Source organism: Amblyomma maculatum, chromosome 5 (assembly GCF_055883805.1).
Source record: "Amblyomma maculatum isolate TAMU_Amacu chromosome 5, ASM5588380v1, whole genome shotgun sequence".
NCBI classification, from domain to species: domain Eukaryota; kingdom Metazoa; phylum Arthropoda; class Arachnida; order Ixodida; family Ixodidae; genus Amblyomma; species Amblyomma maculatum.
Window position 1 is genome coordinate 135,966,032 of NC_139348.1, and position 16,393 is coordinate 135,982,424.

General features: G+C 47.1%; 1 protein-coding gene across 1 annotated transcript; it reads left to right on the forward strand.

Moving 5' to 3' along the window:
* Positions 1–1,049: 1,049 nt before the first annotated feature.
* On the forward strand, positions 1,050–13,408 carry LOC146189667 (protein argonaute-4-like). Its single transcript, XM_084605320.1, has 4 exons — positions 1,050–1,129; positions 8,160–8,473; positions 11,023–11,752; positions 13,211–13,408. The coding sequence occupies exons 1-4, from the start codon at positions 1,067–1,069 to the stop codon at positions 13,406–13,408; spliced, it is 1,305 nt and encodes a 434-aa protein (XP_084461446.1). The 5' UTR covers positions 1,050–1,066.
* The last annotated feature ends 2,985 nt before the right edge of the window (positions 13,409–16,393 follow it).

Sequence of the window (16,393 nt, forward strand, 5' to 3'; positions counted from 1 at the left end):
GAGTCATTAATGAATCGACTCGATTGTGAAGCTTGAGCGCAGTGGGTTGGTAAGAACTTTATTTATAGTCCTGCAGAGCTTTCGCTGACGGGGCCTTAGGCCGCCCACGTGGGACGTCGAGGTGTTGCCTCGCCGTCGCCTCACGGGCCTGCTGAACGGCCCAGAGTTGATCACCGAGGCTGGGACTGCGCTCCAGAAATTATACCTTAACACTCCACTATGGCTCCTCTTTCTCTCTTTCCACTCTCAGCCCTCACCTTCCTCCCGTCCCTTATGGTGCCATTCAAGTGTCCACAAGAGACTGTGACAAATACGCACCCTTCCTTTCCTGTAAACCAATTATTGGTTTGGTATGGTTTGAGGGGTTTAGCGTCCCAAAGCGACTCAGGCTATGAAAGCCGCCGTAGTGGGGCACTCCGGAAATTTAGACCACCTGGGGTTCTTTAACGTGCACTGACATCGCACAGCAGTAAACCAATTATTATTATTTATTGTGACACTCTAGTCCCTTTCTAGACACTTTCTCCCTGCCGCTCACCTCTTTAATTTCCTCTACCCCTTCCTCGTTATCCCTTTATTTCCGCCCCCGCAGTTCAGGTGCTTCAGATATTAGATACCGGAGCTGGCGAACATCTTTTCCTTCCTTTTGTAATATAATAAAATAACCACTACAACAAAAACACTAAGCTCAGGCACGCACACGTCGTCACCAACCCCAGCTAATTACAATGGCAGCCCAGGCTGTGTGGTCCTTCTCTGTTGGACAAGTTTTCAACAACAACAACAACATTACAATGGCACGTGTCCCATGAACTACTAAGGTGCGGCCAACGTTTTTGGGTGCGGCACTCGTGCGTCAACGTCGACCTTAGCCAATGGCAATCGAACGCGTCGCATCAACCAATCATGGCGCGAAGAGAAGATACAAAAATCGGAATCAGTGAAAAACGCAATCATTCTGTCCACGACAGCCGGTCGTGATTTTGTCACATCGGCTACATCAGATTTCATGTGTGAAATTTTGGCCTCTGTCGCAGGATGGAGAAGAACAATAAAAGAAAAACAGATGAGAAGAATGAAGCGAAGAAGGCCGACTTGGGCGACCAGCAGCTGCAACAATTGGAGACAGGTGTGTAGAAATTTCCTTCCGGTTGTCGGTGCCTTGCGGTTGAGATGGCTATGAGCTGCATAATTACGGCTGGCGGTGTTAGTCCTAACTTACTCTGATCTTGGTGCTCATATGCGGTATATTTTTTGTGAGAAGTGCATAATCTTGCTGGCTGTTATATGCATTTATCCCGCACTGTCAATTTTCTTTGACAGCAGGTGACCGTCACACTAGTATCTCAGCCGAAAGTCGAGTCGCTTGCAGGCGCTGATGTTTTGTGGTCAGGTGGACTGTTAGGCCATATTTTAACCTACACCAGCTGCACCAGTGCACAAAAACTCCAATGCCGTCAATGGATTTTTGATGCACAAGTGTAGCTGGTGTAGGTTAAAAAATTTGCCGCTGATTAAGTTACTTCCTAATAAGAAATTTGAGCGCAGCTCATCAACTGTTTAAGCTTTTCAATAGGTTGAGGCAAATAATTTGAGCTTATGTGTGTACAATTACACATAACTTGTTTATTTTTCATACATATTCCATACTAACTACTAGTTCCGCAAGTTACAAGCACTGGATCTGTTCTTTCCTTTAAACCACTTAACCGGCTCCGAGTTCGATGGAGGCGAAACGGAGGCGTCCGTGGGCTGTGCGATGTCAGTGCAACTTAGATCCCCAGGTGGCCGAAACTCCCGCCACCACGGCACCCCTTTTGTTCTGTGGGCGGGAACGGGAACGCCCACACAACATGGTGTCAGAAGTGACAGCAGGACCGTATTCCGCGTTTGCGTCGTTATCGGTGTCGCTATCTCACGTGACCTCGAGTCATCTGATTGGTTGAAACGCCGAAACCATGTGTTGCTACCTTTTCCGGTTCCGTAGTGGCAACACACGGTTCCGGCGTTTCAACCAATCAGATGACTCGAAGTCACGTGAGATGGCGACGCTTTGACAACGACCCAAACTCGGACATCGGAGGCGATGACTCGGATTACGGGTGCAGCATGAAAAACTCGTTTTGAAGCAGCTCTCAACGACCGTTAACGGCAAAAAGTGCTCCCGAACGAAAGCGCCCAGCAGGCCCAATGGCTAGGCCTCACTCTGCAACCGCCAGACGCGTTCGACCTTTGCAACCCGGCAAATTGATCTTCATGGAAGTATCGCTTCGAGGACTATACGCTGCTAGACACTTTTTGACTCGACGTTGCCGCATTAGCCTCCTACGACGCAGTTGTTAAACGCTTCTCCATGCACTAATTCGCGCATCCCTGTAAGGAACTCTACGAGTCGTCTCGCTTTCACAGGTGCGTTCAACAACCTGATGAAAGTGTCGACTTATTTTACGCCGAACTGTTCAAGTTAGTTAAACGTTGCAACTTCCCGTCACCAGCGGTGGAAGAACGCTTGGTTTGCGGTGTTATATTCGTAATGCAGTACCAACTAGCCCGGCATCTTTCATTTGTCGTTGGGTTGCTCGACACGCGTCTCTCCGAAAAGCTTTGCTGCCCCCAAAAGCTAACTTTCAAAGAAGCTTGGACGCAAGCTCGTCTGTCCGAGGACGTGAATAAAGAACGCTCACTCGCACAGGCTGCCTCGCAAGGCATGGTCAACATTGATACTGCGACAAAGTTTTCGCGAGAGCCGGTCGACACCAGAACGCGCTCAACGGGCGCGAAGTCGGAACGCTATCATGACATTCTGGTCCGTTTCTTCTGCGGCCGCCTATATCATGCACTCTCAGAGTGCCCGGCAAAGAGCTCTATCTGCAACTGCTGCGGTATGAAAGGTCATTTTACAGAAGTTTGCCGCTCCAAGAAGTCGAGGCAGGCCCAAGTCAATGCTATCCAGTTACACGCTCTCGAATCGCCAGCTAAAGTCATGTTTGTGAATGCCACAGTCAACTACACAGCTCAGTTCAAAGCACACTCAGGAGCTGAGATTTCCGCAGTCCCAAGCAATGGCTTCCCCGGAGTCACGGCCGAGCTCGCCAAGGTAGATGCTATTACGACAGGGCTCGGTGGCCAACCTCTGCGCGTACGGGGTTCGTATTGGGCACATCTATATCGGCAAGGGAAGACCAGCTCCCAGCGTCTTTACGTCATTGAGCCACTTCCATACCTTTACTGGGTCTACCAGCCATCCAAGCTCTTGAAGTTTGTGGGGACCGCGCCAGCCACATTTAAAGTTCCCGCGGCTACCGATGCGCCGCCGCTTTACCCCTTCCCTCTCCCCGCTCGTTCCCGGGATAACCGGTACCGCGCGAGGGTGATAAAGGAAGGCGCACGCCGTCGCCTCGGTCTCCTCGCTCCTGGACTACCCTGCCTGCCCTCCCAGACGACGACGAGCCCGCTGACCTCCCGCACCGCCATGGATGGACCATTTCTGGAGTGAGATAAAGATTTTTCTTACACGGCCCGCTGTGTGTGTGTGTGTCTTGCGTATCCCTTGGGCAGAAGAATCGCCCACAAGTTGTTAAATTTTGGGACTTGTCAACACTCCTGAGCCAGCGCTTCATGCTGAACTATTCCGCGGCCTCGGCTCGATCAGAGATGAGTATACCATTCGCTTGAAACAAGATGTGCTGTTCTCACTTAGTGCACCACGACGGAATCCAATCCCACTTCTGACACCATGTTGTGTGGGCGTTCCCGTGCTGTCGTGCCGCGAGGCGACCTCCAGCCACGAAGGCCGGGAGAGTGGGCCAAGTAACCACGCCACTCCAGAACGAAACTCAAAAATGCTTTATTCAAATCACCCCCGGCTGGACTTCAGATTAGAGGGCGCCACAGGTAAGTTAATAAATAGCGACCCCAACACCTTTCACTCTTGCCGCTTTCCCATCTTCTTCTCTTCTTTTACGGCGCAGTTGAAGGGACAGAACACCTGAATTTAGGTCTGCAGTGGAAGGATTGATGTTTAACATGTTCGATTCCATAACGGTTTTGGTAGAAACGCTGTAGAAAAATTTTACCGAGAATTTTTCGATCAGCGCATGCGCCCGTTTTTATGTGTCTGATGCTGGAAATCATGAGCAGCGACCGCGATGACGACTGGTGGTCGACAAAAAAAACGGGGCGAAAACAAATATGAATTTCACTCGTCAGACAGTATTCGGACATTTTATTGCGATAGCGATACTGCGCCATGTTTCGAGCCGTCGCGTGGTCCAGGCGGAGGCCACGCTTGAGCTTGAGCAGCCAAGGAGGAGGAAGAGCTGAAGAAGACTGGTAACCCGCTCTCGCGTCATACTCTTAAAGGATGAGCTTAGTTTCCAATAATGTAGCACCTTACACTGATATGGCGTGATAGGGGAATAATGTAGCAGGCAAAAGAAGCTTCCACCGTTGCTATCGCAGTTCAACTACGCTTAACCAGAGTTAAACCGCAACTATTTTGCGTAAAGTAACGTCCTTTTGTTTCACATTCAATGCTGTTACAGCACAATAACGCACGCCTTGTCGACAGAAGATTTAATGGGCACTATATCGCTTCATTCAAAGAAATGCAAATACTGTGGTGCCGTCTAGTGGCAAAACCTGAAAGTACAGTGTTCCCTGAAAGCATACCTCTCGCGGTGCGAAAGGAGGGGTGGTTTTTATTTAAGGACGCACTGGAGAGAACTCGAAAGATAATAAATTATGACAAGCACTCCCAGGAGAAAAAAAGAACAGTGTGCAGTTGCGAAAATCAGCTCTATTTGCTGACAAGTAGTCGCGAGGAGTACTACTCTGAAAGTAACAGGGTTTCTCCGCTAGATAGCGCCTCAGTTGTTTTTATGCGATTTTCAATGGCAAATTAAAAATGTTTAACCGCTTTTCTTTGATATTACAGTGCTCGATCTGTAAATTATAAGGCAAGATTTTTTCATCACCATAATCTCGTGACATATTTTGGCCAGTGTTCTATCTCTTTAAGGTGTCCAGACAATGCGCCTTTCCTTCTCTGTGAACCAATTATTGTTATTGGCTTTAATTAACTACCTAATTAAACAACATTAACCATTTTGTCAACTGCAGACCTTTCTTGAGGTGTATTCTATGGTACCATTCTTTTTCCGAAATACCAACTACTTCCTATTTTACACGCTGACATTGTCATGTATGCCTTTCCTTGACGCTCTATCTTATGGTACCATCCTTTTGGCTACGGCGCTGGTTACGAGGGACAAGGGCGACGCTGAGGATTAGGTTACTAGATATTAACGCGGTAGCGTTAAGGAGCTCGTGTCGCAGAAAGGCCGGTGTCGTCGGCGTCCAGTGAGCGATAAATCCCGGCATGCACTTCATAAATAAACATGCACTTCATAAATAAAAAGGAAGTTCCAAGATGGGCTGAGTGGGAATCGAACCAGGGTCTCCGGAGTGTGAGACGGAGACGCTACCAACTCAGCCACGAGTTTTTTTTTCCGTAACAAAAAACCTTTATTTACACACATATGTACAGGGCTGCAACTCAACCAATAGCCGAGTGCATTGATTGCTTCTCGTGTTAATGTCGGCCATAGGAAACGAGAGGGGAGATTGAGCACAATGAGAATTATGTCGAGAGGTCTGGTAAGAAAGGGTCAGGAAAAGTAACATATAAGCCTAAAATTCGCCATTGAAAGTCAAAAAGGAAAACCAGAAAAGAGGTAAAAAAAAAACATCACTTGGGCAACGCTGCCTGAAGCATCAGCTGCACCCAAACCGTTCGTACTGGCGTGTCTTGAAGACAATCACAGCGCGGCAGTCTCGCCGTAGTTCCTCCTGCAGGCTTTCGTCGGTGCCAGAGGACTCTAGTGCGCTCACTGTCCACTCTGTTTTGTCCAATAGGTGCCCGATGCTTGAAAGCGGTACAAAAGCGCTTCTAGTGAATGCGGTGTTTCCTTAGAAACATGCCGTAGAACGTTATACTGCAGTGTATATCGGTAATTATGAGCATGTTACTTACAGAAGTCGCAGTTACACGAGTAGCGAAGTACGTTTCCGCTACATTTCTTCTGCGCTCTGCGCACATGCAGAGCCATCTTGCGGCAAACACAGAAGAACCCCTCCTCGCAATGTGCGGTGCTGCCCCGACACGTGGCGCGCCACTCGCCCCTGACGTTTCGCCGTGCACCCTCACAGGTTGTAGAATCAAGCGTCTTTCCTTTCTTTAGATCACTATCTTCGCTCACCCGCTTCTCCCCTTCGGGCCGCGCGGGTACCGGTGCGAGGATGCCCCAATACCCTTGCGTTTAGTAAGTTTTCTCGACGAGGTGCAATAACGCTATCGCGTTCCACTCTTGCAGGCGAAGCTTAAGCGTCCTCCAAATTTTTTAGTAACTATAGCTACTTTTTACTAGTTTCTCTTACGCAGCGCCGACAAAGCCCTTTCCTTGATGCTCTATATTATGGTACCATTACTTTTTGGCTGCGGAGCTGGTTACGAGGGGCAACGGCGACGCCGTAAAACTCGGGAACGGGCGCAAAAGAGCTGCGCTCTAAAATTCCGAGAGCACTGTAGAATTTGCACTGCAGAAATGCGAAAGCTTATGCGTTGCTTGTGCACATGGTGCATGGCTATTGCTCTCATTATTAACTAAATTCACCGTCATTATTATTGCTAACGCCATACTTGTCATTATCACTAACTGTAGCGTCAGTGCATCTCTACTAATCCTCATGGTAGACAAGGAGAATTATGATGTGCGTTTCACGATCCCGAGCATGGTGCAGTTAAAGCGCTCGGCTTCATTCCCTAGAGCGCGTACAAAGTCGTGTCGCGCGTTTCATTTCTCGCAACTATTGCCGACATTCCAGTATAACTAACATTAAGGTGTCGTTGTCCCTTTCATCCTTAGAATCTCGCAGAACAATAGCACTTATCTGTCTTTTCCATAAAATTGTTTATAGCCATCATTCCTTCGCACTACCTCTCACAAAACCGGCCCGCACATCTCACCGATTGCATAATCACCTCAGTTTTAAACGCCTTTCGGGAAGAACCACTGCATTCAACTCATCAGCCCTGCCCCGTGCAATCATTTATTGGAATAGTCTTCCTGACAACATTGTTCACACTTCAGATTGTTATTTTCAACGAAAAAATAAGCAACATTTTGTTCTGAAGTGTGCTGTTACTGAAGTGTGTTCTATAGTGTGCTTTTCAAATTTTGTTCTCTTTTCTTGTGCTTGCCATTGTATAACGTTAACGTTTTGAAAATAACGATGTTAAACTAACCATCTTCTACTTGCTTCTGTTTCGCACCCCCCGTTATGTAACCCCCCTCACATAATACTCCAATCGGAGCCCGTGAGGTATTTGAATAAATAAATTAATAAAAAGAGCTGCGTTCTACAAATGGCGCTATTATGCGGTCAGCCCCGTAACTTTGTCGCGCGGCGCGCGCTTAGTGACCTGCGCGTTTCCTGTCCTCGTGCTGCGAGAATTCCTCCCCTGATGGGGCTGGAACAGGTAGGTCACCGCCGCTTGCGGCGGGCGCTAGCCTGCCACAGAATTTTTATCTGTTGTAGGCCGTCATTGCACCCGCCACCGTTTCGGTGGTGGACGATGACCGTTGTTGCGGCGCGCGTCTTTCTCTCCCTTTTCCTTCTCTTTCTTCTCTATTTTCTCTTCTGTCAGCACGAGGCAGCGGAGGTGGCTCAGCTACAGAGCCAGGCCCGTGTATTTTCTTTTCCTTCTTCCTACAGCCACAACAACAACCTTGTGCTGCGTACAGCGTCGTCAAATTGAAACTTCGATCGCGCTGCATATGAGCAGACTGAGCAACCTTACTTCTGCCGACGCCAGTGTACGTAGCGTTCAAATTACGTGAGCGGTTGCTATATGTAATTGGTTAAAGGAAGGGAAAGTTGCAGTATCGGTCACCGCCTTCACGTGTTCACCGTATACAGTGACAACCCTGTACAAGACCGCCCAGAAGTTAGAGAGCCCCGAAGAGGGACGCTGTGTAGTAACGCTGCGTGTCCTACTGCTGCGTATGCTCCAGACGAGCATTCTTTCGCAGCTGACGATTGCTGCGATCACGTGCGCAGTATCCGCTTAGCCAACGCATAATGATAATTCATTGCAGCAGTGCCTGCGGTCAGCGGTGACCACTAGCTGCAGCTCGTGGTGTCGCCTGCGACGTGGGTCCCTAGTCCGGGACAGGGTTCGTTCGCTCAAGCTTTGCAGCGCCGCGTCGCGGCCAGCCCCCGGTCCCGGCCGTTGCCGTGCACCCAGACGCCAAGCGCGACGCCCGCTGGTTCCCGACCGGCATCGACGGCGGCCGCCACGAGAGGCAGCTTGCCGCCTTCGCTTTCACGGCCCTGCATTCTGCACGTGTCGGCACAGCAGAGACCGGAAGCCGGAGACACCAGCGCTGCCGATGACGATGCCAAGATCAAAGTGCGCACGCTTTGCCTAAGTGTAGCTCATTACGACACATGAAACCTTGTCCTCATCTCTACAAACCTTGTCAGGTTTTTGTTTTAGATAAAGGTGGTTGGCGGTAGGTCTCGTATTAGGTATTAGTGGTTGGGCTGTTCGGCGCTTTAGCCACTCACCAAGGCAGGATGAAGAAAGACGTTGAAAAATCTATCTGGGTGCCCTGGCAACAGTGAGAAGGAACATTGAGGTTTACTTTGTGTTGGGAGTGTCTGTATTCATGTTTTGCTTAGGCGCAATGACAGGGTAACGCGGATACATAGGCACAACGGGTTCTGCATTTTTCTTACCCCCTGACCTTTGTGCGCTGTCAAAACAAGCAAAAGTTAAGCTTGAAGGCGGATTTATGGTGCGATGAGTGATTATCGTCAGTAGATGAGTAGCATAGTTCATTCCTCACTCACTCTTGTATTAAGCATGAGTCAAAGCAGTTGGCTCGACCCTTGAGGACTTCGGTAATGTACACGTTGGCGCATATGTCTTTTTTCGTTGCCAGTGTACACATATGTATAGCTTTTTGTTTGTTTTTGCTTGTTTTATTTTCTTTTACGCATGATGCGCTTACTTTGTGAGTAGCGGTACCAATGAGCGTGATCCCTGTCTCGCCAGATTGTGCGTGTTTTTGACAAGGAGTTGTGTATTATTGTGACGTATGCATTTGGACGTTATAGCTTCACAGATTCCTGCAGTTAGTACTGTATATATATATATGACTGTTAGGAGGCAACTCCGGTACTGTTTTATCTCCGCATGAATAGTACCGAAGCTTTCACGGAAGCTTTCACGGAATACCTAAGATTTTCGGAGCTTCTGATTCCTTGTAGGCAAACTTCAAAGCCATAAACTATTCTGTTTCAGCGCAAATTGATTATAGCTGTTAAACTTGTGGCCTCATTCGGAGCAATTTCTGCGGGTAACCTTGATTGCCTGATGTTTCCAGCTGCATATACTTCGATGTTTTCTTAGCGTTTGCTCAATGGAAGAAAAACAACTTTTCTTGCTTACCTTAGGAAAGCGGCGGTCCATGACGTCACTTCATTTCGCCAGTTTAGCCAATCAACGCGCACAGGAGAGGTTCTCTGATGTAAGTGTGCAGGCATTGTGGTATTTCGATCTCATGTTTTAAAACAACCCCAGGTCTGGCTTAAGTTTCCTCTTTTAATTTGTTGCTATTTGAAAGGAGATGATGGCTGTAACTATATTTATTTATCAATGCTACAACGCTATAGAATATTAAGGGAATATGTTATTTTGGCCTGGCGCATTAAATAAATTTTGCTGCAAGGAAATTCTTAAAATTCATGCCCTTTTTTATCTTTCCCCTGACATCAAGCAATGGAAAACATATGAAAACACCGTTCTGCCTCGAAAGATGTTGATTAATAGAGTGTTAAAGTTTTCATTCCAGGAACGGAAATACAAATTTTTGCTTGTTTAAGAAGAAGAAACTTCAGGCTCCTAATAACTCAACGGCTCTGATAGGCTGGGTGAGAATATACCCTAACTGCGCACACAGGGACACTGCAGGGACACAAATTATATTCATATAGCAAGTTTCATGCAACGGAAATTTTGATAATTTTCGGCAGAGTTACATAATGCATTACATTAATTAACACCAATTACATATTTGAAACGTAGCCACAAAAATCAATTTTATCACCAATTCCATTATCAAGAATATCTTTTCGAAAACCGTTTTCTCATTTAAAAACCTGAAAGTGCTTTTTTATCTTTTGTGGTCGAGGGAAGAAAAGCCGAGGTATGCGATGCGAATATTAGCTCATTATATTCAGTAAACCCCCTGAAGTTGCCGTCTAAGTATTTCAGTAGGCTTGCAATATAAGGCTTAACAGCTACAGCGCTATCACAGTTCTGATTACCCGAGCACGTAGAAAAGAGTCCCACTCAAAAGCCACGTCAACCGCGTCCTGCGATTCCCTTAAGGCCCGTTCACACTTTCGACTAGCAGCGGTCGCGCGACTGTTTTGGTCGAGAGGCGACAGTCGCAAATGGTCGCATCGGTCGAAAAGCGACTGCCGCGGGCCGTTCGGGCACTGCTCGATTTCCATTCGCGCGACTGCTGGTCGCAGACCGTTAAACCAATCAGCGGCTCAGCGGACGTGAACGTAAGTTAGCTTTACACTATGTGGTGAACAGTCAAGGCAGACACGATGTGGAAGGCAACCCGCAAGTCGCATTCGCAAGTGTGAACATCGGTTACTCTCTGGTCGCATGCGAGTACCGGTCGCGCGTCCTTCGCGAGTCGCAAGTGTGAATAGACTTTTAGTCTGTACACGTCCAGACCGTACTTGATACTGTTGCTCAAAGTGCCGCCGCATAATGTGCTCAGGACGTGGGGCACGGGCCGCTGGAGGTATTTCTATTACGAATCAGGTAAAGCTGTGCACTGCAGCATAAATTTAAGTTGATTCGAACGCACTGGTGTTAAGCTGACCGTTCGAGAAAAACCCGAGCTTTGGTCTTTATGCCTTGCTCTCACGGCGCAGGAGAACGAGGGAACCCTACCGTTCCATCTCCCACGGCGGCCAGCCCACGGCAAGTTCGACCGATGTAGCCAACCATTTTACCAATCAGGTACCGAACGACAACGTCTATTACGGCGTTGATATCTTCTCGGAGACGGCCAAGAAGACCGAGATTTCCGAGAAGTACCGATGTCTTAGCACGAAGATTAACGGGATCGACGTCGAGCTCTTGGTCAAGATGTACCGGCAAAACCTGGCCAACTGCATCCCGGCTATCGACGGTCGCAAGAACCTGTACACGCGTCGCCAGTTCAAATTTCAAGAACGTACTTTCACGGTGGACCTGAATGAAGAAGACCGAATCCAGAAGCTCATCATCAAGATTCAATATGCGGCCACGGTGAACCTGGATGCTCTACACGCGGTCTTCAGGAACCGCGTCAACACTGTGCCTCAGGAAGTCCTCCAGGCCATTGATATCGTCTTGAGGCATGGTCCATCGATCAAGCTGGCGTCAGTTGGACGATCATTCTTCAGACCCCCGGAACCCGACGAGCACAATGCCCTCGGAGGAGGACGGGAGGTATGTTTCGGCTACTACACGAGCGTAAGACCCGCCCAGTGGAAGCCCATGCTAAACGTCGACATGTCGGCAACGGCATTTTACGAGCCGCTTCCACTAGTCGACTTCATCTGCAGCTTTCTCAGCGACGGCCGACGAGAGATGACGCTTGCAGACTTTTGCGAGGCGGTCTCTTTATTTTTTATTTATTTTCCATATCCTCAAGCGCCGATGCATTATAGAGGGGAGCGGGGAAACATACAACAAACAAAAATATAAAAATATGCAAATATACATAGTTAAACGACGAGAAAAATACAACTATTCAAATAGAGAAAAAACATTACACGTAAAAATCACAAAGATAACACATAAAATTGAAAAATAAAATGCACAAAAGAAAATAAAATGAGACACAAGAACACCTAACACGTGGCATTACATAAAATGAGCCTCAACGGAGACCGGTGATATTCAGCGTAATCTGTTAGGCAAGCCACGGCTGCTGGAAGGTTGTTCCAATCTGTTGATGTGCGCGGAATAAAACTATATAATAACCTGTTAGTATGACAACAATGGATCCAATCCTGTGCTGATGACACGAAAAGAGTGATAGTTGGGTGCAGTGATAAGACCTGTGTGCAGCGATTGGTGGTAATAAACTTTATGAAAAATCGTAAGCGAAAAAACTTTATGAAAAATCATAAGCGAAAAACATTTCTAGGCTGTCCTAGAAAAGGTAAGAAAAGGTTACAATCCATTGCTGTTATACTCGCGGTCTAGATGTAATTAGAATAAAACGAGCTGAGTTATTCTAACAAGCTCTAACGTAGCGCAAAGGGTGGTCTGGTGAAGGTCCCAAATGAGCCAGTAATCTAATGCCGCTGCGAAAGGAGGGGCGCCATACTTCAATTTTTGAAGAGCAAGTGTTTTATAAAGTAATTTAAAAAGGTCGGGGCATTGCTAAAGTTTCAGCGTAATTAACCTAACTTCATGTTAGCGCTGCTAATGATTAGTTCGATGTACGGCTTCCTGGTTAGTGCTGACGATATAAGCACACCTGAATACCGGTAGGATGTTGTGGATTGAATCGAAATACTGTCCAGGGTATAGGAAGGAGTGTTATTTTGTCTGGAAACTTTCATAAAAACGCATTTTCGAGGGTTTAACTGCATTTGTCATTTATTGCACAAAAGAGTGATGTTATAGAGGTCAGTTTGTAGGCACGTGTTTGTCCTCTTCTGTATTTCGCGATATTAAAACAGTAATTAGCGTATAAGTTTATGCTAGAAGAAACAATTACGTCCTGCTCAACAAGAAGCTCAAAGACATCCGCCTCAATGTGACGCACCTTTCCTACCTGCGTAATTATAAGGTGGTCCAAAACACGAGGCACCCGCCTCAATGTGACGTAATTATAAAATGGTCCAAAACACGAGGCACCCGCCTCAATGTGACGTAATTATAAAGTGGTCCGAAACACGAGGCACCCACCTCAATGTGACGTAATTATAAAGCGGTCCGAAACACGAGGCACCCGCCTCGATGTGACGTAATTATAAAGTGGTCCGAATCACGAGGCAGCCGGCGAAAGACATTCGTTTTAAGTCTGAAGGCGGTGAGGTTGCAGTCGTGAAATACTTCCAGCGCCGCTACACTCGATTGTCCAACCCCAACTTGCCTTACGTCTATAGTGGCAGCCCGACACGTGCGACCTACGTTCCTATGGACGTGTGCGAGCTGGCCGAAGACCAGCACTGTCGAAAGAAGCTAGACGAGGAACAGACCGCCGAGATGATCAAGCGCACAGCGAGATCGCCTTCCTTGCGCTTCATGGAGATTTGAAATTCTGTGCGCAAACAGGTGAGCAGCGCTGGCGAATACCTGCGTGAGTTTGGCATCAAAATAGACGGCGAACTCAGCTCAATTGAAGGTTTCTGGAATCCCCGTCCCTCGTTCTTGAAAAAAAAAAAATATTGCTGTGAACGAGCCGTTCGAAGGCTCATGAGAACTCCGAGGACTGCGCTTCTTCAAGCCGGCTACTAGGGCAGTACAACGCGACGGGCCGGTAATGAATATAGTTCGGCAAATTGTGGATCTACAATGGCCCAGCATTGTCGATAATTTCCCAACGCAGGTTTTGTCATTACACGACACATCCAATGATGGACCAAACTTCACGTGTTCCCCAATGCTGGTAGTACCGTTTGAAATAAAATAATTTTTCCCTTATACTGCTTATTCCACTGACGAATTTCATTTGATTATTGTACAAAATGTTCGATTTTTCTACCCCTGGCTGCCATGATTATTCTGTTCTAGCTGTGTATAATGCTTTTTTATTGTTCCCACTCCTGCTAGGGCCCACCAGAGGGCCCGCAGTATATTGTAAATAAATAAAAATAAAATATTTACTGGCAACATTGGACCAGTTTGTCCTGTGTTCCTGGTTGTTAAACAAGCCTCTGAAAAACTGGCAACATTAGACCAGCTTGTCCTGTACAGTCCCGATATTGTTTTAGCCGTATTTAGAAACTGTCAATATTGGGCCTATTTGTACTGGGTCCTGGCAACGTTAGACCAGCTTGTCCTGTACAGTCCCGATATTGTTCTGGCCGATTTTTGGAAACCGGAAATATTGGCCCAGTGTGTCCTGTGCCCTCCCGATGTTGGACTAGCCGTATTTAAAAACGGTCAATATTGGGCCTATTTGTACTGGGTCCTCCCGATATCGGAAGAACAGTTTTAGAGATTGGCGACATTGGACCGACTTGTCTCGTATTCTCCCGATATCGGCGGTGCCGTTTATAAAAACTGGCTACATTGCAAAAGTTTGTCTCGCGTGCTACTGATACCTGTCATGCCGATTTAAAAAGCCATCGGTGGTGGAACAAGTTGTTCTCTATCTCCCAATATTGTAAGTACCGCGTTAAAAACCTGGCTATAATTGGTTGAGAAATAAACATTATGCAACGATTATTCAAATAAAAACAGGGTTCCACATCTTTATGTTTAGCCCGTATTAGAAGCCATTTCACGGCATGGTTGATAATGGCATTTGAGACGAATGGCATTCAAATGCGTTCGCAGCATCGCGGCAGCTGCCGAGCTTTGGTTCTGTCGTCCGCTTATTGTACAGTTGGTATTCATATATGCTTAATATCATAAGGCGAAAGCCTTTAATGCCTCATACTGTCATCCGCAAATGTGTCCGCGTTTCATGCCAATCACCATTGAATATCAATAGCAATTGGATAATATCGGAACATGATTTAAGACATTTTCAAGATAATTTTACGATAATTTACGACTAATATTGAAATAGTTAAGCAGATGCCCATAAGAACCCATGCATTTGGAGGTCATTGTAACTATCACTAACCATCACTTACTGTAGTTAAGGGGTATTTAACACTAACCAGACATTAACTAGTACTCAGAAAGTTCAAGTCATGGTTAACTATCACTAACCAATAGTATTAGTTAGACGTTTCGAGACGTCCATAGCCGACACATAGTGACGCCATCGGCCGTGAAGTCATGACCGAATGTTTGGTTTGGTTTGGCTTGTGGGGTTTAACGTCCCAAAGCGACTCAGGCTATCAGAGACTCGTAGTGGAGGACTCCGGAAATTTCGACCACCTGGGGTTCTTTAACGTGCACCGACATCGCACAGCACACGGACGCCACTCCATTTCGCCTCCATCGAAACGCAGCCACCGAGGCCGCTCCGCTTCCTTGGGCACAGTAGTCGAGCGCCTTAACAGCGGCGCCATCTCGGTCATGACGTCACATCCGGTCATGTATAATAACCGAAAGTTATACATGACCGGATGTGACGTCATGAAAGTTATATAGAAATAGACGCAGTACAGCAGGCATCAGCGCATTTATTTCTGCAATTTTCCTGAGCTCATGCCAGTCCGTTACTTTGGATTTCCTTAGTGCACTGTGATTACGGTGTGGACGACGACAGGATCAGCGGGAGAAAAGGAAAACAAATTGCAAAGAGCCCTGGATGGCATTGAAGAAATTGCAAGAAAAACGGCTTGCAATGCGCCCCTGAAAAAACCGAGTTCATTAGAATCCACAAGAAAAACTGCAAGGCAGAACCGATTCAAATCCGACTTCAAAACCAAGAAATCAGAGAAGTAAAAACCTTGAGGATACTAGGTATGTGGCTACAGAGCCACGGGGAAAGAACGCACACAATCAAAACTCGGGCAACCAGTCAGGTCTGCGGCATGATTCGAAGAATAGCAAACAGGAACTGAGGGTTAAAGGAGAAGGACGCGATCAGAATAGTAACGGCGATGATAATCCCCCGCTGGACCTATAGCCTCCCGTACCACAACGTCACCACAACAAAATCACAGAAAATTGATGCGCAGTTTCGGAAAGCTAATAAACTAGCTCTCGGATTACCAAGTCATGCATCCAATGAGGCTGTTATGGCCATGGGCATCTCGGCCACCTACGAAGAACACAAAGAAGCAATCCTGGTCTGCCAAGAACGCAGACTAGAACAAAGTCGGACTGGTAGACACCTACTGAACATCATGGGACGACCCATCTACGAGAAAACTAACCCCCTAAAAGAAACTCTCACTCCCGAAAGCAGAGCTGAATATTAGGTCCTTCCAATTCCCAAAAACATGGACCCCCTACACAACAGCGAAAGACGAAAAGCGAGAAGTCGCCACATACAAAACAACATCGTCAGAAACAATAGCGACATACTCTAGGTAGACGCCAGTCCATATCTGGGGTAGAAAGCGGCGGTAGCCACCACAGTTGACAACACCGGAAGAAAGGTGACCAGCTCATCGA